The following is a 27,372-nucleotide window of genomic DNA, read 5'->3' on the forward strand; positions in this document are numbered from 1 at the left end:
TGTATGTTAAGAGGCGGGCACCCCAGCTCGGTGGAATATTAAGGTTTTCAATCGATCAATCAATCGTAGCAAGATTCGCCTAAAGTTCTATTTAATACTCGCTAAGTGGGACTTTTCAGGTAGTGCGTACGCATTATTTCTAGTCGATCGTCTTGAACTCATGCAACAAACGATTGATTTAGTGGCCGAATTACGCACATCACAGCTCAGTGTATTGAGCATGATGCAACGTGCTGCAAGTATTGCAAGGATCTATTCCTAGTGCCTGATTGGTGAACCATGTTAATCAGGATTAATATTATTGGGCAAAATTAAGGTAATCACAATTATTTTAACTAGACCTCTGCAATGTTATTACCCTTAAGAAATCCTGATTAGCCCTAATTAATTTATCGTTAGAGAATGAATGCTAGCCTTAAATATATTCTGAAGTAACATTAGTTAATATTGGTTAGGTTATTCTTCATTAGCCTCACCATTGTTATATAACCTGAATTAATGATCACTAACTACGTTTAATTTCATCGTAAACAGTCCTATTGATCTTGCATTAACCTGAAGTATTCTTAATACCTCTTCAGTACTCACCATATGTAGTCATAATCATGAATCTCAATAGTCATACGTAGTCATAAGGCATTCTCATGTATACTCCACAGGACCACATGTTGATGATGATGATGCGCGTCGTGTCATGCGTTACAGGGAGACGGAGGGACGGACAGATTTCCGAAGGAAGTAGCGCCTCGAATGTTTACACATTAGAACAGCCTGCGCTCTTTGGGGGGTATTTCTGTTGGGGCGTATAATCGCAACATATATTGCGTGCCCTTCCTGTCTTTTTAAAACTGTGCTCCCGGTACTTCCTCTTCACAAATGGCATACGCTTTATCAGCGTGACATATAGGGCTCTTGATAGGAAGGTAGCAAGCACAGAATTTTCAAGAAGATAACTGCAACCAAGACGTAGGCCTATAATTGTTTGACTACGTGAGATACCCTAATAGGTGTAAACGTTTTTTAGATGTTATCATTTTTTCTTGAACGTCATCACCAATCGTAAGAGCAAATTAGGCAGGCGTGTCTGGTGTCTTTGCGCGAGCGTTGCTAGTTGAAGCACCACACATTCTAGAACATACGTGAGCACCCACTATCATTCTTGAGTGCGTTTCATTGCCCCGTTTTTGTGTGCTGGAAGTTGTTGATCATCAGTAAACCAACCCGGTGTTCAAGGTGTCCAATCTATCCTGCACGAAGATTTAACTACATACTTGTGCCACGTCGCTGGACAAATGTAGTGTTGTTTGCCATCGCTTTGGCACACTCAGATTATTTTTCGCATTCCGCCTAATTACATAATTAGTCCTTATTGAATATATTCTCAAATATTATAGTTAGTTAAAGTGTGAATGAGAACATCGTAGAGCAACACGAGCAACTCCCGATACAGCTTGCTCCTGCTCAATACGTGCTAGAGAAAAGTTCTCGCGGGATCGAATCCCGGCCACTGCGGCCACCGTTCGATGGGGGCGAAAACACCCGTGTACTTTGATTTAGGTGCTCGTGAGAGAACCTCAGGTGGTCGAAATTTCCGGAGTTCTCTACTACGGCGTGCCTCATAATCATAAAGTGGGTTTGGCGCGTACAACCCTACAATTTAAACAAAAGTGCTTTTCTGAGCGTGAAAGAAGCCCGTGAATACACGGGAAGTGCCTCGAGTGGAGTCGCGCGGTGATTGCGCGTGTATTCTCGGGCTTATTTCATGTTCGGAAATTGTTGGGTCCGTTGCGTTGGATCGTTGGGTGCGAGATGCCGGGGGGTCCTCCGCCAGCGCGTGCGAAGGCGGCCATAATGAAGACCAGTGACATGGGGGTGTGCCTGCAGAGCTGTCAATATGCGCGAGAAAACTTTATATGATCATGGCTATCACTGACGTCACTGATGGCTCGGTTAACGGTAACATGGACACGCTCGAGTAGGTCAGCGCGATGATAGTGACTCTGTCTTGTGATTCTGGCTGCAGGTCCCGTCGCTCACTGTCGGCATCGCGGCGTGGGCCAAGGCACAACAGATGCGCATGACACACATCCGCACACAGCACATACGCCGCATACCATCCGCGTCCACCTGAACTGGGTGCCCGCCGGACAGCGTACTCTCACTACGGCGGTCATTGGCAGGCCGAACGTTTCCTGCCGCACGATGCACTTTCATGTCGTGCACGCAAATGCAATCACGATTCGCAAATCTACAGCGCGCAACGCGCAAGATTATCGCGTACCAGTACAATCACAAGCACTCATTGAAGTTCATGCACGCGGTGTTGTCCCGGGTAACCGGCCTCGACGGCTAGTATATGACCAATGCTAGAGGGGAGAGTTCAGTTGCCACTCCGTGGCTGAGTGTGCCTGCTGCCATCTGGCAAATGAAATGGCTCGACTCGCCAAGCACAGGCTGCACACGGTCGTGGAGTGGACTCTGGAGTTAGTGGAGAACCACAACTTTCAGAAGTCTGTAATCATCGCTGCCATCAACGTGCAAGGACTTCGACAGAGACTCGGTCATTTCCGGGACGGCCCTCAGCACACTCTAGGAAAGGTGGTGGGACTAACACGCCCACATAAGCAGATTGGAACACGTTGGGGTATACAGCCAGCGGCTAAAGTCCAAGTACACTGGCCTCGTTTGTACAAATACGTTCTCGTGGGTCATTTCACGATGTAAGTCATTACTCTGCGCCTGTCACCCAGTGGTAACGATGTAATAGTGCACAAACGGTATCAGGGACGTCTGCATGGGCCACGTCACGTACAACGGCCAAGATATCGCCGTCGCCGCCGTCTACACCATCGTCGAGGTCACCCAAGAGACGACGCAGCGATTCATGTATACGTGCTTGATACCCTACGACAAGATCGGGTTCACAACCTGCTTCGACAACGCTGGAGAACGAGAAATGCCACTCGCCATCATTGGGCACTTCAACATCGCCCTCTCGGAGGCTCAAAACGCGTGGTCTCCGAAGTACACGAGGGGAATGGACCTGCCACTAGGGTAGAAAGCTCTTTTCTGGTAGACCTGAATCAGATAGACCTTCCACTAGTAAAAGTACAGACTTGTCACGTATTACGCGACTTGTTGGGCATAAAACAATTGTTTCGAAGTACTGGCGCGCATTGCCCAAACATAAGAGCTCCATAAAAAAATATTCAATACGATAATGCTGAAACAATATCGGAGAAGGTCTCAAAATTTTAGTTGGAGTGGCGAACGACAAAGTTTTGTAGCCTTTTAGGCCACCAATTGATCGCGCACTTGGAAGGCTGTTTTCAAAGGTGCGCTGTTAAAAAGGTAGGCGAGGGATACAAGAAGAAAATCTAAAGGGAAACTTCACGTTTAATACACTGGTTGAGTGTAGTTTTGTAATATTGTTTCATGTTTCATCTCTGGGAACAAAATATTCAGTCAAGGAAAACATATCTAACGTAGGATAACATTTTTTCATCAGCTTAAATTGCTACCCCCCCTTCCACCCTCCATTACCCAGCGAATGAGAACGTACGCTGCCGCTACTGAAGCATCGTCTTCTTACATGTCTCCTGGGACCATAGGTCGCGGGGGTAAGTGCCACCCCCGATCTCGGGCGCCATGCTCATTTAGGTTAGCTTCAGTGCGCCGCAGAGAGGGCACTCGAAATGATCTACACTCCATTGTTGCCCAATAGAACCGAAAACCAGACTAGTTCCTTTAACGATACAATACGCTGTGGAAAATAATCACATAGAAGTGCGAGCTTAAGTGTGTCGTTCTGTGTTGAAGTGGGCTCGTCAGTGCACGAAAGCAGGTGAAGGTCACCCGGCTTGGTGACAGGTTCCTTCCAAGTACTTTCGTAGCATTGTCCTCAAAGCAGCTTAATTCATGACTAGTTGCACCCAAGAATACTCGCCAAAGCAGCAGCCGTGGTCTTCCAGAAGATCGTCACTGACTTGCCCTATCGCGGCTCGTGATTGATCTATAATGCATGAAATCAGGTGGAACCTACTGCCCGCATGTAATCCATCACTCTCATCTTTGGGACCCCACACTGTTCTAATCACGCCCCATTGCGCAGACTCGTGTAGCTTGAACTTGATTTGTTTATTACATAGTAAATACATACAGCAAAACTCTCAAGTGTGGCCCTGAAAAACAGTTTATTTTCTTGTGCATATGTCGATCTTGGCCTTAGGAACCTTTATTATCGGCTACCTCAGAAGTGTAACAGCCATTTGCACTTGTTCGCATTCCTTACATACCACTGAGAAATACCTGAACCTGCAACAAATTCTGCTCTATCGCTTCCTTGTTCCAACTGTTTGCAGATGATCTTTGCGGCTGGTGCGCAGTTATTTCAGAAGCGGCTGCAACGTTATCAAATATTTCTGTGAGGTCAGTGAAGTGCTTCACACTGCGTCGAAAAAACCTAGCACTGATGTCGTCGCTTTAGCTAAAGTCCTGGCTCATCGGTGGAAATGATGTTTAAATAAACGCTTAAACTCAGTCCACATACGTTACACATGATAAATGGAATAGTGTTGAAAATATGTTCCACTTGGTGAAACATAAGAGGAACGATATTAGGAATGGTACAGAATAGCAGAGACAAGAAGCTCCCAAGAAGGATGAGCAGGCCAACGACTTTCGTTGCACATAAGTTCCGCTTATTAAGCGGTACACATTTTTTCATCTATGTTCTATCTGTTTAGTGCGACATGTGTAAAGTCAGATTAACAGTGCAGCTTCAGGCAGGTTCATAACGTAACCATGTCATCATATTATGGTGATTTAGGAATGTAGCGCTAATGGTCGCATTTTCAAGACTATGCACAGCGCAAAGAATGCGCATGAAGCGTTCTCAAGTTGCCCGCTAGAGATATGGACACATTGCAGAGTCTCTATTGAAATCAGTAGTTATTTTTCTTACCTAAGGATTTTGATTTTGTCCGATGTTAAGACATCCCGCAGATAAACGTCGATTGGAAGTACCCGGTAATTATTTATTTCCGTAGACAACTGATATATTCTGCGCATGTACACATCTTTTGTTATTAAAGGTTGTCAGATTTTCTTTTTGTAATGCGACTACACTCCTTGTAGGTAATGGATAAGGCTCTTCCTTACAACGATTGCATCGGTAGTCAAACGTGTTTGTCCAGTGATAAATACAGGATAGCCGAATGTTAGAAGCAGATCTTAGGTCATCATCAACCCAGATCCAGAAAGGTACTGCCATCAGCGCTGATGTTTTGAGTCGCATTCGTTATCGCGGTAATAAGATGACAGTCGTAACTTTTCTTCGTGCCGCAATTCCCCATGAAACAGAGCCGGCCGACTTGGAGATGTGAGATCTTTATAATAATTTAGTGCGTGAAACAGAAGACGCCATTTAGCGCCCACAGAAACCGAAATTTTTTTGATAAATTTAAACACTTCCAAATCTTTAAAATGTGCAGTGCTTCGTCGTGAAGGAACTGCCTGTGGAACTTGTCGTCCAGATAACTTCTGTACTCGCGAACGCATGATATCACGAAAGGCCAGCGTCACGATTGCTTCTCCAGCGCGGTCTAGGCAACTAGTCTTTCAGCTTGTGTTTTTGGCATTGCGTAGTTTGTGCCCTTCGATCACATCTTGCGAGATGTGACGCCAGCAGCGAAGCACGGTTTCACCAAGGTAGTCTACAGCCACACGTCTGCGAGCTGTTAGTTATTTTCACAGTTCAGTAGTTGATGCGTAGTCTCGGCCGTGGGCGTCGAAAGGTAAGGCACCGGCGTTCTTGGCCATCGTGTGGAATGCGGAACTGACGTCATAGAGTAGCTTCTTCACCGGCCCGTACTCCAGAACGGTGCCATCCGCCATTACAAGGATCCTACAGTGGCAAAATAAACACAAGCACGAGTCAGAGTTAGTCGTTGTTTCGAACTTGAACGATGCAAAGCAGGACAGGTCTGGGTGCATTCGTAAGGCAAACACTGCACCTGCGGAATGAAACGCGGTAGTGAAAATCTAAAGTAGTATGCACAAAACGTGCAATTACGCGAGAGTGCCCTGTGATGGTGCTACTAATGCAGTCACTAAAGTTGATGCCAACTCTGATCAAAGTGCACGAGCCAGAATTGCGTCATTGTCACGCGAACTAGAGGCTGTAGAAACGAAAGTATGCTCACTAGTTCGTCCTAAACATGACGTTTTTATTTCTGCGATAATTTTTTGTACGGTGCATGCAAAGATATGCTGCTGGCGATATTTTCTTGAGAACCACGGAACATACCAGCCGTGTTCAAGAGAGTGTATTTCATTGGTTGCGTCAGGAAAAAAAAACACGAAATTTCTCGACGCTTTTGCGGAAATCCTGAAAACGGAAAAGTGCAATTCAGACTTGGCATAACAAGCACTGCAGTGCATTTATCAATTTCACGTTGTGATTGGTAGTTGGTAGCAAATTCGCTTTTCTCGCAGAATCCTTAGTCGGCACTTCTGATCGTCGTGCACAACAGGGAGGAATTGCCAAGTCTTGATGCGAAAATCCGAACCAAGCTCATCGAAGCTCAATCACGTTAAATAAATTGAATAAAAGAAAGGTTAATCCATAAATGTAGGAGAACGAATAGAGAGTTTCGTAGAGATATAAAAAAACAAAAAAACGAAATTGTTGCATACGCGGAGCTCTGGTCTCTTTTTTCTGCCTTGCGCTACCTCAGAGTGCTACGGATATTCCGGACGACGGAATAGCTATTCGCACTCCATCAGTATGTCGCTGTCGATTCGGCCGCGTATAGACAATTTTCTGTTGACGTGAACGATGCAACTTCAAGATGGTCTAGTCGTCATCATGGCCGCCATACATGGCGGCCACGACGTCAGTTCGTCCTATTAAAACGCGTACATTGTATTGATTCTTGATGGTGACCATTTTTCCCCAGATTATCGCTGTTATCGCCGTTATTACGCACTTTTTCAACAGGCTAATTAGCACCCAAAGATGGCGACCACGATGACGTCAGGGAAAACCATGTATTGAGAGCGACTGTCAATTCTGCCGTACGCTCAACATCTCTTGTGAACTGCGCGGTGTTTCTTTTCGAAGCGATACAATACGCACTACTGACGTAGGTACACTTTGTGACAATAAGCGAATTCAAATGCGTGATAGGAAACAAAACGGTGGGCAACGTTATCGCAGCGTTATCGCTCACTTGTCGTAGTCGAGCACGGTGTGAATGCGGTGCGCAATGGCAATCACAGTGCACCGGGCGAAGGCGTCCCTCAGCGTGGCCTGGATCAGGCGGTCAGTGTCGCCGTCCATCTGCGACGTTGCCTCGTCCAGCACCAGTATCTTCGGCCCGCGAAGCAGGGCTCGGGCCAGGCACACCAGCTGTCGCTGGCCCACGCTGCATGGCGTGCGGGACAATGTAAAACACCAAATAACTTTCTTTGAAGTGTGACACCTAGGCGTTTTGGGCGCCCAAGTGCATTTAGATGCGACGTAGCTTAAGAAAGACGCAAGGACGTACAGCGCTTGTCAGAAGTATAAGAAGGCTACTTCGCGCCTTTACAATCGACTCCCGTTAATTCAATACCCCTCGCGGAACCGCGAGTTTTGGTCGAATATATGCCTAGTGTCCTATATGTAGGACACTTAAATTTTCCAAGTAGCTCGACCATTTTTTTTTTTGTAGGAAAGCTAGCGCGCACTTGCGCGTGTTTCTGAGGCCCTACCTTTCTCGCGCGCAAGTCTTGGTTAGCGTGGGAGCAGGCATCGCGACGAGCTTGCAGTCTCAAAATTGTTCCGCGTGAGCTTCGACTAACGCCATGCCGCGGAATAAAATGTAAGTAATATAAGTTCAAATGATTTTTGATGTCGATATTTTTGCCAGTTTTTTCCTGAGTAATTGAGTATGCTCCGAAAACAATATTATTGTGATATACGCAAGAGCTTTTTGTTTGCGGTCTGTCAAACGGGGGTGTCCTATATGTACCACACTAGGCAGATCAGGGGTCGTTGTTGTGTCACTTTGGAACGTGCGATGCGTCGCGCGCGTAGCGTTGAAGTAACGTAATAAAGGACATATGGGCGTATAGTAGAATGTTTTTTTTTTCACTTTCAGTCAAGAGATTCCCTGCAGTTCATTTTACCGCAGAAAAGATCCGCAAACGCTCAACGACAATCTAAACCGAACTGCCGCTGGGGAAGATGTACCGTCGACTGTGGCCTTCCTTCCGTCCGAAAATCACGCGGTGGCAGTCTCAGATAAAGGAAACGGCCATGAAGAAGGCACCAGCATGGACCATATGCCAAGAAGCACTCTTCATGCTGAAGTTGTGTACACTTGTTCAGAGTCAAGTGAGGATGAGAACGACCGGGAGCCACAAGCTAAGCAACCGAAACGAAGTGTCAAGTGGGATAAACGCGACTTGAATGCGAGTTTCCCAACTCGCCACTCGTGTGACCCAGACTCCGCTGAAAGAGCATCGCTAACTCCAGTAGAGGCATTTTAAAAAAATTTGACGATGAGGTCGTCAACCTGCTTGATGAAAACACCAACACCTATGCACAACAGAAGAATCGGTTGTTGAACGTGAACGCAGGTGAGATGAGATGTTTTCTCGGCATTCTGCTTCTCAGTGGCTATGCGCCGGTTCCAAGGCGTCGCATGGTGTGGGAAAACTCACGTGGTTCTCATAACGAACTTGTAGCGAACTCAATGAGGCGTGACCGATCTTAAGCCATTTTCACAGCCCTACATGTGGCTGACAACAACAATCTAGTACAAAAAGACAAATGCACAAAACTGCGACCACTGTTTAGGCTCTTGAATGAACGGTTTCAGTTGTATGCTCCATTACTAGACAGCTTCAGCAATGATGAAAGCATGTGTGAGTACTTCAGAAAGCATGGATGCAAGCAGTTTATGAAAGCGAAACCAATCCGGTTTGGCTGTAAATTGTGCTGCGTTTGAATCCCATTGGGCTATTTGCTTTCTGTTGAACCCTACCAAGGGAGGTATGGCGTCAATATGGATGATAAAAACAAGCTTGGTCTAAGAGGATCTGTTGTTACAGAAATGGTGTCCAGGATGAGAGGAAAGCTTGATTACTGTTTTCACGTGTTCTTTGACAACTTCTTTTCAAGTCTCAAATTTGTTAGAATGCTTTCGTCAATGGGTGTCAAGTGCACAGGCACCGTGCGGGATAACCTAATAGAAAACTGTCCCATCCTCACACAGAAAGAAATGAAAAGTGAGACTCGAGGCTTCTACGATTACAGAGTCGATGCCGAGTCTGAAATTATTGTATGTCGCTGGAAGGGCAATAGCATAGTGACGGTTGTCTCAATTGCTCACGGGGTCGAACCAACGCAAATGGTAAAAAAAAAAAAACATTCAAGAGAGAACAGGTCCAAAGTCACGGTGGAGCAGCTATTCTTGATTTCGAGGTACTACAATGCCAACGTGGTAGGAGTTGATAGACTGGACCAAGATATTGCCAAGTACCGCATAACCATTAGAGGAAAGAAGGGGTATTCTTCACTCCTGAGGTATCTTGTTGATGCATGTATGACTAATGCATTCCAGTTATACAGAATGGGAACAGAGCTCCTCACATTTCGATGGACGATAGCGATGTCATACACGAAGAGTTTCGGCTCCAATCCACTGCGTGGAAAAAGCCGGCGATCTTTGCTGGAAGCCCAAAGCCGATTTTACGGCTTTGACCACACAGTGATCCCTCAGGACAAGCAAACAAGGTGTGCCAAGTGCCATGGGAAGGTCACCACACGTTGTGAAAAATGCGCCATCGGAGTCCATGTCAAATGCTTCAAATCGTATCATTCAAATTAGTAGTAAATGTGCCTAGTGTCATATTGTAGGACGGCTGCAAAAACACAGTTGGAAAACAATTTTTTTAGTAAAAGGTTGATTCCGCTTTCTGAGGTCCCAGAAGCAATTATTATGGGAAAATAAATCACTTTCCTTAATTTCCCCAAGTTCAGGCATATATGGGTTAACAAAGGTCGGAAAAATTAAAGAGTTAAAATGTCTTTGTTGCTCGAAGGTTATCGTCGTCGACAGATTACTTCAAGTTGAGTATTACGATAACTATACATGTCGATTAGTAACCCAAAGACCTCAACACTGTCGTCGGCGCCGATTACATTCTAAATAAATATTCTGTATGTTTCGTGCTGATATGACGAGGACGTGTCATATTGAATCATTGCCTAAATCATGATCACGTGCAGCTGGTGTTCTGTGACGATGTAGACGCTTTCCTCCACATAAAGGTAAACTCCAGCTTTACCGTGCGCTCTTTGATGCCCACATAGATTATTGTTTCCTTGTCTGGGACACCGGGACCTTATATAACATAGAAACCATTCTTCTATTACAACAAAAAGAGTGCTTCGGTACCTTGCAACGTCTTGCGCACTTCCTCCACATACAGATTGTTTTCTCATCATGAAACAATTAGTATAAAGGACGTGTATAATTTTCGTTCACTTTTTTCTTATGTATTTCCGATGAACACTATAGACAGTTCATTACAAGATTATCTATGGGCATACAACACAGTGACTCGTACATCCGCTGCGCCGATAGGTGGCTTGTTCCGTGTTTGCGCAAGGGCTATTTACTGCACTCTCCAAGGTTCACATGGACACCCTTTGCTCTACAAATGCGAACAAAGAGACGTTGGCTTCGCTACATACCACTGAAGAAAAATGAGGGAATGTCTTAAGTTCTTGGTTAATGTTCTTACTTTATGCTGTCCTATATCATTAGAATGATGATGTTTAAGTTTTTAAAATGTTTAAAAATAAGTTACGCCAGAAAAAGCGTAAATTACGACGTACACACAACCTGGAGACATGATAGCTTCGGGATTGTAATACCATTATATACGAGAAAACATGGTTCTGCTACGCGGTAACTAAAACAGAAACCCCTTTTCCAGCGGCTGTTTTGTCGGGTGAGCACGCCACGAAAAATGCCGACAACCTAGAGGCTAACAGCTTCGCTTAAAAAGAACATGAATATACAAACACAATGGGACAGCGTTTGTCTGGCCTGCCATACTCTCATGTGCTCACGTTCTTTGTTGCCATCAATCAGCATGCACAAGTGTAGATATGTATCTTGGGTACCGGATGACGTTCCTTCTTTTCTTCAATATATCGTAAACACGCACACCCGCAAGCAAGTACGCACGCGCGTGCACACACATACATTTAAAAGAAGGGCAATACCAAATAATTGTGAAACCACACCTGAGGTTCGAGCCTCCATCTCCGGTTTCGATGAGCAGTCCCTCCTGACGGCCAGCCACCAGGTCGGACAGGTGCGCCTGTCTCAGCGCTCTCCAGAGCTGTTCGTCTGTGTGACTGCGGGTAGGGTCCAGGTTGTCCCGAAGACTGCCACGCACCAGCGTGGGATCCTGAGGTAAGAAAGGCGCAAGCAATAGGCGATGCGATCAGTGCAGGATGTGTATATATTTATATATATTCATTTATTTGAAGATACCGTGGGGCGCTTTGTGGTCGCTGAAGTACCATTTTAAAGCACAGACATGGTGGCGTCGAGATAATTAACGTTGGCCAGGAGCACTTCGGGGCGGTTGGCGTGACATTTGCACCAACGATGGTCCACAGTGATTTGCACTGCGTTTGGAGAGCACAACTGGGCCACGACTACGCCGCGGGCTATGATCTCGGAGCGTCTCTGGTTCTCGCCTTGAACTAACCAAGCGACTAGTGCCACGTGGTCGCGAGAAGCGGAGGATTCGGTGACTGTTTGGACCATTGGTGGTCACTCCAACGCCGACAACTACGCTGGGTTTTCCACCTCGTGAGCCAGATAATAATTTTGCATTAATAAATGAATTAACGTAAACACGCAGGTGTGCAGGAGCCATCGACGATGTTGCGGCAGTCCAGCCCCACAGCGTGTGCACTGTGAGGCCGCACGAGGAACACGTGGAACATAGCGGGCGGGGGGGGGGGGGGGGGAGCATGAACCGTACCGACTGGCTTGATTCTTGCGCGCCTGTTTATTACGAAAGCGACAATTGCGCCATCACGTATATTGTAATGTGGTTACTTAACAGAAATTATTGTCAATGTAAGCACATAACCCGAACGAGTCAACGAACTGGCAATGATGTGCAGATCTCTCGCGATGATCGCGAACACCTGCTGTCACGACGCTGGCGTGATGAGCAGCGCAAATAGAGGGGAGCGAGCGCTTTCGCGCTGGCCGTCGTTTCGTCGCATTCTCGAAACCTGAGATCACGCATCCCGCAGGCATTCAGTGCGCAAGAGGGCAGTGCACATGAAGCCACCAGCCAGCTCGGCTCGTCCAACCTTGCACCCTCGGAGATTGCCCTTAAAATGCGTCGTCCCGGGCCTCGTATACGCTCAGTAGCATGAATAGCTATGCGCAGCCACCGCCGGTCTGGGGGAGCAGACGCACGCTCGCGTCCTCCTCACGTCCCTTGCGAACGCTTGATCACGTGATCTCCAACATCGGATGTGCGGGAAAAGGGTGTGAATCAAGCGACCATCTTTATTTCGCTCACCCTCGAATGCGTTCTCTCGCACCTTCATTGTATACGGCGCGTACGTAGGGTGCCATGGGGCCTTATCTTGACTCGGATTTTATACGAACATCATGGCGGCGATGACCATGATAATTAGTCTGCAGTGTCCTTTTATGAGCTCTCGCAATAAAGAAAGCATGCAATGATATCGGTAGTCATTACCTATGTCATCTAATTGGAAATAGTCCATAAGAGCAATCGTTGCATAAAAGCAACGAGACGCTTCACCCCTTTTCATGCGTGTAGCACTGATAAAACCGAGGGGTGACTTTTTGAGTGCGTTATAAATGCAGTAAGAATTCAGAGTTTTGTATGTAATGCATGCTAGTTACAACGCGTGACTCAGTGTGTTTTTATTGTTAAAAAGATGCAAGAATGGGAAGTTGGGCAGTATTGTGCAAATGCATGATTAGCGTAACAGCGCAAGTAAGATGAAAGAAGAAAAGAGAAAGAGAGATGACAGAACAAGCGCCAAGTGCACCGGGTTGGGCCATCGCTTGTGTGATCCTCTTCTCGTCACTATTTCTGCGTTATTTGCGCTGCTCTACCGGCCATGCGTTTGAAAGGCGTTCATTCAAAGACGTAAAGGAAGACTAAGCGATCGGTAAAAGTCGATGCACTTCCGCGATAGTTGCAGAGGACACCACAGTAGTCGATGTTGCGCGAGTAAGAACTTTAGGGGACGCCGGTTTGCATGGGTAAGCCAGCGTCATCGGCAACGCCTACTCTCACGATTTATGTCAAAACCACTCGCAGCGCCCTACTAGCTTAACGTTTGACTCGCAAGCAAAGCCTGCTGGCTTCAATTACGTGGAGGCCACTCTTGCCGTCCCGTACCCCGCTGTCTCTTTCGCGCGCTTGTCGACAGCACTCGGGAGCATGACTCATCAATAATTCGGGACTGGAACTACACCAAACAGCCGCGAGTAATCTGTGAACTGCTCATAACCAGCAAAAAAGAAAGAGAAAGAAAAAGAAAGAGTTCCTCTCGAAGAGCTAAGCAATGACAGCGACACTGCAAGCGAAATGTATGTGTCGCTTCGCCAAGCGACATTTACATTGCCCTTGCTAAATCTTGCAAGCGCAATGCAAGGTTTAGCATTGTGCTTGGACTTTTTCGCTAGCAACATCTGCTATGGGAGTCAGCCAAGCGGTTGCTTGCTCCGTAAGCCGGAAATTTGTGATGGAGTCCAACCGGATGACCTACTGAATTTGCATTCTTTCCCTTTCTTTGCTTGCTTTTTAATTATGAAGTCTTCCTATTAGCATTGATTTCATTTTGACGTTTAATTCCACCTTCCAACAACACTTACTCATAGAGTACCTGAAACTTTATTTGTAGGTATAATTTGCAATATCCCACCAAGTTCTTGGTCAGTCCTCCATATAGGGGATAAGAGCCATGAGTTGAATGGGACACGACAAAAACCACTCCTCGAAAGATGTTAAAACTCTACGCGGATGTTGCATAATGGCGCGACGCAGCGCTCAATGGTGCTCTCGCTTGGACAGAAGCGACGGAGCCATCGCACCTACGAGACCTCTCTTGCACGCGGGAAATTCTTAACGAATGTCAATTCCGCTGCAGAGGCAAGAGTCCATAGCCTAATCGTTAGTGTCGGGTTTCTGCGCTAGAGCTCTTTTGCTTGAACATATCTATGTATGATCTCAGGAACATCACGGCGACGGAAAAAATTTACCGAAAGTGTCCATATCATTGCTATCGCGATAGACAAAACTGTCACGCTCTCGTCTCACCTGGGGAATAACAGTGACGGCGGAGCGCAGGCGTCGCAGCGGCACCGTGGACACGTCGACGCCGTCGATGAGAATGCGCCCTTGCGAAGCCCTCAGAACACGGAGCAGGGCCAGCACTAGCGAGGACTTGCCGGCGCCCGTGCGGCCGACAACACCCACCTGCGCCGTTGACGACTGATCGTGAAGGACAAGCTGCCCAATCGTGTGGGAATATAACGTACAGGCGCCCAAATCTTTAACTGGCGTGCGGGAGCGGCGACTTTTCCGGGCGTCAGCGCCGTATGACGCGGCGAGGCTGGAAACAGCCTGGCATACGATGGGCCCAGCTGAGCGCGCTTTGTCCGCATGCGCTTAGCCTCAGACTGTTTCCAGCCTCGCCCCGTCAAACGGCGCTGACGCACGGAAAAGTCGTCGCTCCCGCACGCCAGTTAAAGATTTGGGCGCCTGTACGCTAGTAGCGCATTTGTTAACAATTTCAAGAAGTTGAACAGAACTCAATGTGACGCGAACTAGAGCATTACAAGAGGCCAACCTTCACAGTCGTCACAAAATAAATATGAACAAAAATAAGCCATCGAAGATTATTAATGCGATTTGCATTCTTACGGTACGTGGCGGACATTCCGGCGTCTGTCTGTCTGTCTGTCTGTCTGTCTGTCTGTCTGTCTGTCTGTCTGTCTGTCTGTCTGTCTGTCTGTCTGTCTGTCTGTCTGTCTGTCTGTCTGTCTGTCTGTCTGTCTGTCTGTCTGTCTGTCTGTCTGTCTGTCTGACCATTCTCCCGCCAAAATAGATCACTGACACTTCATGGTCTAATTGCTAGTGCATCGGGCTGCTGTTCTGACGAAAGAGGATTCGAAACGGAACGTTGAGCCAACTTGGGTTTGTGGCCCTGGTTTCGCGACGTTCTTCAACGAACCTTCTTGACACCATCATGGGTTACTGCGTATGCGCGCCCAGATATACGCCGCTCTTCAAAGAACACGCTTGATGAGAGCTTAGTTAAATGGTTGTGTGCCGCTGCGTACGTGGCTCTCTTCAACGATAAAAAAGAAAGGCCCTTTAAGATTTCTCCGGTGCGTGGCGGAATCTAACCTGCGCCACGCGCGGACTTCGTGGCGGCGACACTAGATGGCACAACGAGAGCAGCGTGAAGCGTGAGAGAGGAGCCCGGCTCCATGCATCTTTCGGCGTTTGGAGTACGGCGTGCGGCTACATTGCTTCGATGCTAGTCGGGTTAACGTCGACCTTCATCGTGAGATGGGTTCTGCGGATTTTTGCCGCCAAATCAAGCAAACAGCTTCTACGGATTGCAGAAATCAAACGGGCGTGCCAACAATGATACTGCCGAAGTATATTGCTGACCCCGGTAACGGTGCTTTGTTTATGACGGCCACAAATTATCGGCTACGTGTTCTGTATACAGACGGCACAACAAGCGTGACAGCAGCGATGGCGGAGCGAAGATGACGTTGTGACGACGAGGGATTCCGATGATGGTCGCGATGGCAGCGTGACCAAGTTGGCATTTTATACCACAACGGAGACCACGACAGCGCGACACCGATGGCATCACAAACAGCTGCGCATCGCGGCACGATATACGCGCAGCGGTCTACGCCGACGAAAGCTACAGTGGCAGCCGTCGGCCCATGCAGACAACGCAGAAATGCGAACGTGCGAATGCGAAGAAATGCGAATGAAAAGCCGACCACTGCATGCTGTTTCCGACACACAAAGTTCCCGCGCAAGAGCGCGTGCATCTCATCAGACCTTTTGCATCAGCGATGTGGCCGCAATGCGTTCGTGATCCCAGAGAACTTCCGCTCAGCCATTCTTGACAGTCAAGTTAGCCAAGAAAAATAAAGCGTTTTGTAGCATAGTATATTGTAGGCATAAATTCTAGATGTTTTCAGATATAAAAACGTGCATCGAACTCACGAATGGGCCTTTTATTTGTAGCACTTAACACAATTCAGTTGTCAAGCACTCCAACTCTCCAACAAAACTGGTGCCAGCTGGAGGGCCCGATAAATTTATAGGCTATTGTAAGGTGTTCTTGCGGAGGGCTTAACCGCAAGTCTTCAGGGGACTCAAAACATAAAAATGGTGCTCCGCAACCATCCTTCTCTCCCATCGGTCACCTTTCATGCCTCCTCCGACTCCAGAGCCCGCTCTGTAAGCGCCCTATAAGAAAAAAGAAATTTCGATGGCAGGAGGCATGCGACCAGTATGCGAGAAAGTAGCCTAAAAGGCTGCCTGAGCCACTTAATGCCTGTCATTATTACTTATCCCTGCACCTACTGATTCAATGTTCGTCGTACGACGAAGTGAGACAACCATGCGCAACTACGTTCATCACAGGAGGTAGCCTTCTTCACTGAAACTGATCCTTCGGTAATTTCGGAGTAGAGGTCAACCTTAGCTGATTGACGTTGTGCATTTCTACACTACCCTGTTAATATAGAATTTAAAAAACCTTCTGCATGCGGACCTGCACCATAACGTCACAATTTATGATAGGCCGAGTCAATAGATGCTTTGTTCGCTGTAGGCAATATGTGTTAGTTAAGCAAGAGTTTATAATGCAGCACTAACTTTACGCACTTCGGGTGTGGCCAGCGCAGCGGCATCAAACAAAGTCGGTGATTGGTCCGTGCACTTTACAAAAAGGAGGCATTATTCTAGAACCCAACAAATGTGGAAAGAGACCGTAAGCAGTCTGGTTGTGTTTATTCAGCGTGACAAAATACTGTCACGTGGCAGTGACGGTGAAGAAAGCAGCCAAACTGGGAAAGACGAAACTAGCATTTTATTAGGCGAACACGTGCCTTCAAAAACAGGCTACACTCAAAGAACGGCAACGGCAGCGAACACAATCGGCGATCGGCGGAAATTTCATCAGCAGGTCAAGCATGTCGGCTTCTGTACATCTGTCGTCGAATGTTCCAGAGTAATGGCTGGGGCCCGCGTGCCTTCCCCAAAGTTCTACATTATTCGCGTCGCGCACACATGAAATCAGATTACACAAGGTGTGGCCACAGACAGTGGATGGAAGCATCGATAACATTCCAGAAACTTTCGATACATGCAGGCGCGTCCTGTGCTGTGCGATAACATTTGTTGGGCGGTGAAACGTGTCGCCCAATAAAGACAATCATGTACACGTGTTAATACAAAGATCCAGTTTCATCATTAGGCCTAACAACATGGCTCATGAACATCAAGCGGACCATAATACGTTACGAAGTGTCGTAATTAGGCAATCAAAATTGCCAATCGTTTGTGCGGTACTCCGCTGTATCTTAGTTATTCGACTAACACTGGACAGGCTCATGGGCCTTGGAGTCATGTCCTTATAGCTACATCTGAGAGTGATAGTTTCACGTTGTTGCTTTAAGTGGGTTTTAGGTGTCTGAGCTCCTTTGATTTCGCAAGTGTAGAAGGCATGGATGAAGCAGCGAAGAGGACAAAAGCTGGGGACTCGCTGGCTTGCGTCCCGACTTATCGCCGTGCAACGGGATTAGTGTCGTGTCGCCGGTGGTTCCTTGGTTGACTGAATATATAGCGTTGTATATGCTTTGCTAACAGCGTATACAGAGTGTCCTAACTGTCATGCACCCAGATTTATAAATATGCAAATGCCACGTAGTTTGACAGAACCAAAGCAAACTTGTTTTTCGTCCGTTCGAGATACCCGGAGTATTTTTTGCATTCCGCCTAAGTACACAATTAGTCTTAATTAAATAATCAACTTCTCATTTATTATATTTAGATGACAAGTGTCACTGAGGAAATTGTAGAGCAGTATGAAAAACTCGTGAAAAAAAGTTTTTCCAGGCGTCAAATAAGCCCGAGAAAGCACAAAAAGTGCCTTGAGCCGCCAGTCGTTGTTGCCTGCTTGATTTAATCAAGTATGCTTCATATGTTTCGCAGTAGCGAAGCTGGTTACGACATCTAGTGGTGCTTTGTGGAACTACAATGCGTTTGGCAAATTTTTGAGTCGCGTTGGTGTTCTCGAAGAACCAAAATCACAAAAGGAGTGCGCGTTAACGATTACATCGCCACCTGTGGTTTACACCGGCAGTTCAGTAAAATAAGGTAGACACTACGGTATTAGCTTTGTCGGTCATGGTTGAACACTGGATCATATGATTCCTCATAAAAAATATTCGCAATTGAAGAAAAGAATTGCCTTGACCCAGGGATCAAGCGCTAGCGCTTCTTCGGACACTGCCTCACTCGACGGCCGACCCGACAAGTGTTCATCGGGATCACGCATGGAAGGCAACAGACAAACTACCAGATCGCACGGATTACTTCACCTTCTCCTTGGGTTCGACGACGAAGGTGACACCCTTGAGCACGTCGGGCAGTACTTCTGGACGGTAAGAGGCCGAGTACTTCTCGAACTCCACTAGACCTTCGCTGGGCCAGGTGTCTCCGAGCGTTGGTGCGACGAGCAGGCTATCGCCGGCGTGGCCTCCATCCGAGGCACTTTTCTCGACGTCGACCTGTACCGAGAAGTGAATGCGTTAATTTTGAGGGGGCAAAGAGCGGGGGTTTCGTACATGGTGGAACTTAGGGCGGCGATTCGAGTTGAGCACAGGACATTGTGAACTGAAACGTAAGACGCGCACGAAGCGCAGAATAATACGTCCTCAAATAAATTTGTTGGGGGAGTCGGTTCATAATACTCAATACGTCTAGTCGTCCAATGCAGTAACACGTTATCAGTCGAGCAGCGCACCGCAGAGTTCAACCGCGTCTCGCAACCAACCGGCACTTCACGACACATTAGAGAATTTACTAGCATTCAAGTGTTACAAAGGAGTGTTACAAAGTGTTACAAAGTTGGTTACTCTTAGCGCGTGAAAGAAAGCAGTACGAATGAGATGCTGTATGAAAGGAGAAATAAAAGAACTTGGCAGATTCCCTGCTAAGGGCGAAGCATTTTACAGTAATAGCAAGGTTAAGCGTCGAACTTTAACTCCTCGGACGGTGTTCTAACTGAATGCGGGTACGACATGTAGAAACAACTCAGCACGCTCGGTAGAAGAAACAGCACCCCAGCAGATACCAGGCGTCTCAGAACGTTAGCATGATGAGGCACGCCGCCAATGGCGTTGAAGGCGTCCGACATCAATGGTGCAAGCATAGTTTCTCACTATAATACCTATAGAGGGAAATCTGGCACCACCGTCTATTGGAACTTTCTAGCGAGCGTTATGGCGTCATGGCAATGACGGTATATCGATGTGCGAGGCTTGTGTTGGCTGCTGTTGTACGAGACTTCATCTAAAATGTGGATATGGCCCACAAATAATGCGATCTTAAAAGAAAATCTTCGTAAAAGGTTTTCATTCACCCACATTACATCTTTCGATAAACGTTACTCTGCCACAATGCATAATGCCACGAAGAAAAGCAAGAACAGACTGCGAGCTGTTAAAAAGCGAGCGGGAATCTTGTCGTCTGTCCTTTAACTTTATAGGGCGCGCTGAAACTTTTTACGTTTGATATAACAGTACATTCAAGGACAAGACTTCATAATTTATTTAAATAAACATGGTCGATGTTATAATAAAGATAACATAGCCCTTTACGTGCTGCTTTAGTAGCAAATGGAACACTGTGACCGATGGAATGATGCTAGCCAGGCGCGCCTTCAAGGTGTCCTGGCTCTCCGAGAACGATGCTGATCCGAAATGACCATATACCTGCATCCCCACTCACGCAACAGTGCAGGAGAGCCAGATTTCGCTCTACGTAGTATAGAGAGAAATTGTATGGGCGCAAGCATGGATTAAAGAAACAAATATAGGAGAGGTCCTGACATCATGTTCGTGAAGACGGAAGAGCAGCTATGTTGGTGTGCCGTCTCCCTCTGCAGCCTCCAGTCAGCTCGCCGGAGTAGATGGGCGCCAAATTTGAACAGGCATTTCTACGAGCCAAAGCCTGCGAAACTTCAAGCCTGCAAAACTTCTGCAACTGTTGTAGTGAAGCAGGCGCCCCCTGTTTTTTTTTTTTCAGTGGCACGTTGGAGCGGACGATGAAGGTCTGCGCCGTGATTACGTGAATGTCTCTGTTACTGGCTGACACTCAGACTCACAGTCAAAAAACAACTTTCAAGCTTACACACCCCACTCCGAACTTGGCTTGTCTCGCGAACAGAATGTGCTTCGACAAGGACAGGGACTGAAATGTGTTACCTCACTTTCCAGAAGTTGGGAGCAGCAGCGGCGAGAGTTTCAGGAGCGCGGTTGCTGTGGCAACGTTGAAGTTCGGCACACCTATCCCAATGCTATTTTGCGGAAAACACCACGTGACTTGCGCCACGCACCCTGCTAGCAGGGCTAGCAGGAGTTCCTGAACCTGCTTGGCGAGCCACTCGACTCTCACGTTGGCTGCGGAGCAAAGAAGAATGGCCCTGCTACACCACTGCGCTGATTGAGATCAGCGTTGACAGGGTGTCTACGTTGTTCGTGCTGCAAGAGGCACTCCTCGTCTCTCGAGACCTTCTGAGCCTCCACGAGCAGGCCGCGCATATACACCGTCGTTAGTGAGATAGCACGGTGGCCGCGGCGGCGCCCAGGGCTTGAATGCTCCTGGTGTGATTCCGCAGCGTAAATGCTACCCCAAAACAGTTTAAAAAAGTCAGTTAGCGGCAAGTGCGAGAGAGATGCGCTAGCATTACGTAGCACCTCTTTGACGTCTGGAATCCATGATACAACTGAGTTGACCAAATTCAGTGTGAGTTTTTCAGGAGCTCACTCGACACACGCCCGGCCTCTTCAAGGAGCGAAGTGCATCTGATGGTGGGCTAACGCAGACTACCCGCATATCTTCGTGACGGCAAATGCTGGCCCACCAGCCGGAATGTTTGACAATAAAAAAAGAGAAACGTTTCCATCTATACGTCGACCTTATTTTGGTACATATATAATCTGCCCTTCTAAGCTATCCAATTCCCTACCTCTACCGCATGACCAGCTTCCCACACTTAAAACACATAATCCTTTTCCACTTTGACACCCCTAATCTCAGGCGTTAATAAAATGCTGGGAAGGGTCATGGCGTTGTGTGCATAAGCGCGATGATACACGCTACGAGTTTTAACCCCCGTATCCAGAAACGTGCCTTAACTTGAAGCCAGTACTTGACTTGGTCAAAATATTGCGTGGCGCTAACGCCGCATGTGAACGCAATGTGTGTCTTGGGAACGTTCTCGCCACCCGTCATCTAGATCGAGTCAAGCATATGCTTCCAAGCTAAACTGCATTTCTAAATAGAGGGGGTCTATCACACACTGCGCTTGTCCTCAACTCTGACTTAGCAATGCGTTTAAGGTCTTTTATGTTAAGCGAGGCCTGGACAAGTGGCTACCGATGCTCTCCTCCGACAATGGGCGATCATCCAATTTATGAGCGACACGCGCTGTACCTTTCACAAGACGGTTCGTAAAGTTTGCGAGCCGAATCCAGGAATGCCGGTGTTTCAAGGTACAGCGACCGCGCAATCAGTAGAGATTCACGGATAGCTTGTGAACGGTGTTTAATGCGATAAACATAAATAAACCTTGCATGAAGTTGAATTTGTAACCTGTGCAATGCATATATTTAAACGTGGTATAAGAGGTTGCACGCTGATTAGGATAAACGTAAAATTACATTGCACGCATACCATTTCATAGTATATGACATTTAAATAATCGCGTCACGTGGATGAAGATGGGCGTTGGATCTGCATATATTTTTTTTCTTCCAGAATACACTGTTTATTTATTTTGTCTCCACAGGAGACCGCTAGCGTTTCCCCACAACGTATCATGCTCACCTCTGCGGGCAGTTCTGTGTATTCGAGGTCCCGCTCGAAGCATACTGTCCCTTGAAGGACCACGTAGAGCGACAGGCACAGGGCTACAGTCATCATCGGGATCTGTGGACAATACGAGAGAGTGTGCTACACAGTTCAAGGACTAATTTTGTGCCCCTGCACTTTTTGTAATCATCACTGTGAATACATTATTTAATGCGAAATCATTATATGCCCCATTGCGCGATAATCCGTCGGCATCAGCGTCTCTTAAAGATGGTACAAAAATGAGCGACAGCGCAAAGATTAAAAACACGTCGGAAAGTGCTCGGATGGACGTTAAATTGATTACTAAAATCGAAAGAGTGCATAACCTAGCTTTACATTTTATTTATTCTGTTTACTCCCATCACTCTAGTGTCAGCAACTTACGTAGTAGGGCCAACCTACAAAAACTTGAGAAGCACAGGATAATATCTAGATTATCAATTATTTACCAACTTTATAACGAGAACTTTTCAAACGATCCTTTCAAACGATCAGAGAGAACGCAGCACAGTAGAACTATCAGACAACCAGTCAGCCACATTAATGTTCACAAGTTCTCTTTATTTCCTCGCACAATTTATTATTGGAATACGTTATCTGAGGAGGCAGTGAACTCCGCCTCGTTGGAATCATTTGTTCAATGTATTAGTAATATCAGCTTTTGTGGAAATTCGAGTCCAGTATTGGAGTACACTCTGAGTATGATATTGCCTTGTTCGAGCATTCATTTATGTCTTCTACATCCAGTGTATTGCCATGTTTTTCCACTTTTGTATGTATTATATTTTTGCAATTATGTCAAGTAATTAGTATAAATTTACTTCTCTTTGTGTTCTAAGTATCCACTCCTGCATGAGCCCGGGAAGGGCAATGTCTCTGGTAGGTTCCTGTAAACAAAGCAAATTAATTGATTTGAAATGAAGTTTTACTACGTTTCGGTCTGGGTGGGAATCGAACCCGGGCCTCTGGGTTCGAGACGAGCACGCTTCCCCGATGGTACGGCGGCTCCACGCCAACAATCGTCCCCGCCATTGCAGTGCGCGAGCAACATCCAAGGAGGGAGGAGGAGGGAAAGAAGGAAGGAAATGTAGGGAAGTCAACTAGATGCACGTCCGGTTTGGTACCCTACACAAGGGGAGCGGTAGCATCCGAGGAGAGGCAAGAGGAAAACTTGTGGATGACGCACGGTACCTAGGCACAGGCACGCGACCTCACTCCGCAGTGCCGGCACGCCTGAGGTCAAACGCATACAAAACGAGCAACGAAGCTTCTCCTTCGTAGTACCTAGCCAAGGTCAGATATTCAAGGAGCAACAGCACCCAGACTTTCTCTCTCGTACCCGCTCTTACTCGGGCCTGCGCACAGAACCGTCGGGCGATTGCTGAAACGGCAGTCTCGTCTCGCTCGGCTGCCCTGTCCCAGCCTGCAGAGCGGGTACAGTGAAAACCTACCGCATGCTCCGAAGTGACGATCACGTGCCGAGCGATGCGTCTGGCTTCGACCGTGTTGTGCGCGGTGCATTTCCCTATGTAGGCATATTACGTAGGCGGCCAGTTCGTGGCAACCACTCACCGACAGGGACGAGCTGAGAGCCAGCGCCACGCTGCTGCTCGCCTGCTCCGGCGGCTCACGGCCCGCCAGCGCTACGGAGAACGCCAGGGCCGCGAGCACCACGACCAGGCCGCACAGGCCGGCCGCGAAGCGCGAGAAGCGATAGCACATGCAGAACCCCCCGAAGGCGCGCAGCCCGAGGTCCGACAGCCGCTGGTAGTGCTGCTTGAAGCGCGGCACCGCTCCCAGGCAGCGCACCGTGCTCAGCGAGTCGCGCGTCTCGGTCAGGTGTTGCAGCATGCGGCTCAGGTTCCGGCTCTCCAGGTAGCGTGCCGCGTTCGACGCCTGTATCGAGTGCCTCTGCAAGAGGAAGGAAGATGGAAAAGAAAAAAAAATGGCAGTTTTGACCCCGGAGCAGTGAAAGCGATTGCAAGGGTTGCTCTTGAGCTCCCCGCGCGGTGTTCTAAACAATGCGCGAGTGTGACAGGCCGCGTAACTTCTGCTGCGCACTTCTGCAGCACTTCTGCTGCGGCGGCAGAAACATCGACATGGCGGAGTGTACCACAACCCTGACGCGAAGACAAATGCCGGCTGCAGCGTTAACGGAAATTCACATCAATGGCGCACGAGGTGGGACCGCCGTTCGCCAACCCTCAATTATAGGATCAGAGTGATTCAGCTTGACGTTCAATGTGCGTTCCGTTTATGTTAGTATATGCACCATGGTTCGTGTGGCATGCGCATAGCTTTTTCAGCAGGAATGCAAACGTGTGTATGCGTACTAAGCTCACGCCAGCTGCCCTGGCTGGGGCAGTGCAACACCTCCTAGTTGTTGGGCACAGCCACTTGAGCGAGGCGTGGATATACATTGACTTGGTCTTGTCGTTTTTGCAACTAAATGCAATGCGTGTCTATATAGACCTCTTAAGCCTCCACGCGCAGGGCGTCGTCAATGCCAGGACAGCAGGACGCACCTTGTGACAGGGTGTCAGGGTGAGAAGGCACCTCAAGTGCCCGTAGAGCAGAGTCGTATGTAATTGCATGTAATTAGTTACTTTACATCGTTACGTTTTTTTTCCCATTTCGTTATTTAACACTTACTTTCAGTGTTCTGTAACGCTCACTGTCATTCAATTATCGTTTTTTAACAAGCACTTACGTGTAACATGTTACGTTTTTCACGGAACAAGCTCTGACATGTGACGCAGCTTCGATTTTTTATTGTTGTTTTGGGGGGGAGACTAAAGAATTTAAAGGGATGAAAACATGTACATGGGTGATCTGCTCACAATGAGGGTCCTGCAGCTTCTTCCATTTTCTTAAATTTTTTTCTCGCTACCCGCTGCCCCCCCCCCCCCTTTCCCCGAGCGGGGTCTGGAAAACTTTTAGATAACCTGCCTTCCTTTCTATGCATGTTACATCTCTTTCGCATTACAGCTACACCTCAAGCACCTTAACATGATAGGCTTACAAGTTTGCACACTTAGATGTGCAGCCTCGACATTTTTAATCGTATAATAAATTTCACTCCCTCCCTTTTGGAAGCACTTATAGGCGGCTGCAATTAGCGGAAAGAACTGCTCCTCAATTATTCTTCGCTAACGCAGACAGAAGCTTTTGGCTGTTAAACGCGTACGTTTCCATCCGTTTGAAATTACGTGACTCATATGCACCTACTTTTTTCGAGATTGCAACAAAAGAACAGTACTTTTAGTGCTGAATAATACGCACATTTCCAATAAGAACATTACAGATTTAGTTACGTTTTCAAGGAACATGACCATTCGTTGGCGTTTATTACAATTAGCCGTTTAACTCTATATGGTTAACCAGTGAGTGGCACCGAGACCAGGTCCACCACATTATGGCTGACAAATTGAAACAGCGCTTCTATGGCTCGATAGCGATGGTCACTTCTGACGTTTATGCCATGGAATAAGTTATATACGACCTTTCCGTATATTTGTATTTTTCGCTGGCCCGATCGGGAGTGCCCTCCCCTAGCCCCAGGGGAGGGGAGGGTTTTCGATGAAGTGCTGCACTTCACAGAGATCCCAGAGCCAAGCATCACGGCATTGAGTAACTACAATCTTGTGAGCAAAGCGTTTGTGCATTACAATACAGCCCTCCTCTCCAGTGTGTCCACCGCGCAAGTTGTCAGCGTTGCTGCCCACGTGTTATCGCAAGAAAACTAGGGAAGACTAGCGAATAAAATTCTTAAAAGCAATTCCTAACGAACATGAACAATGTGCCAAGGACTGCAAGGGGACGTATAGAAAGAGACAGGCCAGCTCGTTCTATTTACTCTATTTGTGCAATCTTAGTAAACGTAGGGGGAGGGGAATTAGCGATAAAATGAGCAATTGCTTTTAGTAATGCTGAATTACTTTTGTGGGGAAGTAACTGGTGACTGTAATCGATCGAATTTTTTAAACAACTAATTGCAATTATAATCCATTACATTTTGCTGCAACGTGTACAAGCCTGCGTAGGGTTCCGATAGCAATGAAACCAAAAGCATCTGGGCTGCGGCAGAGCTTGTAAGAAAAATTACTCTAGAGAAGGTAGCTGAAAAATTATCAGTTTTAAAATCATCAATTTAGCTGGGTGTCCCAGCTAAATTTAGCCAGAGTTTAAAAATATGCCATTGCAATACCAAGTGACATGGCCAACATGGCCGCTTGCGTGACGTGATTACTGTGCTCCCAAACGTTCCGCGTACAAACGAACGTAGCATTTAGTAGGGTGTGATGTCGCTTAAAAGGCGATAGGGCAGTTACGCAGGCGTTGGTTGTGCGTTTTACGCCAGCAACCCTTATCGCTTTTGTCGCGATAACGCTTGCCCTGTCGCCTTTAAAGCGGCAGCACACACTGCTGTATGCTACGTTCGTTTGTACGCGGAACGTTTGCTAGAAGTGCAATCCCGGCGCGCAAGTGGGAATATCACATGGCATTCTTTCTTTTTTGTATTTTGTGGGCACCTGCAGCAAGGGGAAAAATGATTTATTAATAGATTAAAAGTTAGGAACTGTTTATACGGATGGTTTCAAAACCACTGTACAACTTTTTTTGTCATTTTTCACCTAACTTCGTTGCTTCAGAACGTGGTTAATTAATCTTTACTAATTATGTATTTAAGGGGAATACAAGAAAGTGTGACCTACTCTATGCAATAGTCAGCAACAGCATTTGATCGCGTCGTTTTGGAATGCATCGGCGTATTTTTAAAACTCTGGCTAATGTTAGCTGAGACACCGTGTATAGTGTCGTATAGCATCAAAGTTTAGTGTCCATGCTCTGTATAAACAGTATCATACTTCTTCATAAGGGGAAGAGAATAGGGAGGAGCTTCTGCACATGTGTTACTGCGCCAAGTAGCCCAGCAGAGATCGGCAGTGCTTTCTCATTCAGTCTCTTGGAGTCGATACTGGATTAGCGTATCTTGCGGCTTGTGAGGGTTTTGTATTTACCAAGACGGCGCAAGAGCAAAGCGAGAAAATCAAATTAATGTTTAATGCCCAATAGTGCATTTCAAGTCTTATTTAAGAATAAGTGTTGCAGTAAATAAGA

At 47.1% G+C, this 27,372-nt stretch overlaps 2 protein-coding genes across 4 annotated transcripts in view; one reads left to right on the forward strand and one right to left on the reverse strand.

The window, feature by feature from the left end:
• LOC139047030 (phospholipid-transporting ATPase ABCA3-like) overlaps positions 1-3,184 on the forward strand; it is a 177,823-nt gene extending 174,639 nt beyond the window's left edge. The window contains exon 15 of the mRNA XM_070520976.1: positions 2,024-3,184. Coding sequence (XP_070377077.1) covers positions 2,024-2,131 — 108 coding nt within the window. The 3' untranslated portion in view covers positions 2,132-3,184. The remainder of the gene's footprint in view (positions 1-2,023) is intronic.
• Positions 3,185-3,610: 426 nt separating this feature from the next.
• Positions 3,611-27,372, reverse strand: part of LOC139061140 (ATP-binding cassette sub-family C member 3-like) — an 83,563-nt gene continuing 59,801 nt past the window's right edge. For 2 of the 3 annotated variants that reach the window (XM_070540760.1, XM_070540758.1), the window contains exons 21-27: positions 23,824-24,162; positions 22,225-22,326; positions 18,714-18,902; positions 14,392-14,550; positions 11,306-11,472; positions 7,233-7,427; positions 3,612-5,905 (exon numbers count right to left, since the gene is read on the reverse strand). In XM_070540760.1, the coding sequence (XP_070396861.1) occupies positions 5,749-5,905; positions 7,233-7,427; positions 11,306-11,472; positions 14,392-14,550; positions 18,714-18,902; positions 22,225-22,326; positions 23,824-24,162 (1,308 nt within the window). In that variant the 3' untranslated portion in view covers positions 3,612-5,748. Of the gene's footprint in view, positions 5,906-7,232; positions 7,428-11,305; positions 11,473-14,391; positions 14,551-18,713; positions 18,903-22,224; positions 22,327-23,823; positions 24,163-27,372 lie in introns of all 3 variants that reach the window. The other variant, XM_070540759.1, reaches the window with a different exon arrangement.

This window comes from Dermacentor albipictus, chromosome 6, assembly GCF_038994185.2.
Source record: "Dermacentor albipictus isolate Rhodes 1998 colony chromosome 6, USDA_Dalb.pri_finalv2, whole genome shotgun sequence".
NCBI classification, from domain to species: domain Eukaryota; kingdom Metazoa; phylum Arthropoda; class Arachnida; order Ixodida; family Ixodidae; genus Dermacentor; species Dermacentor albipictus.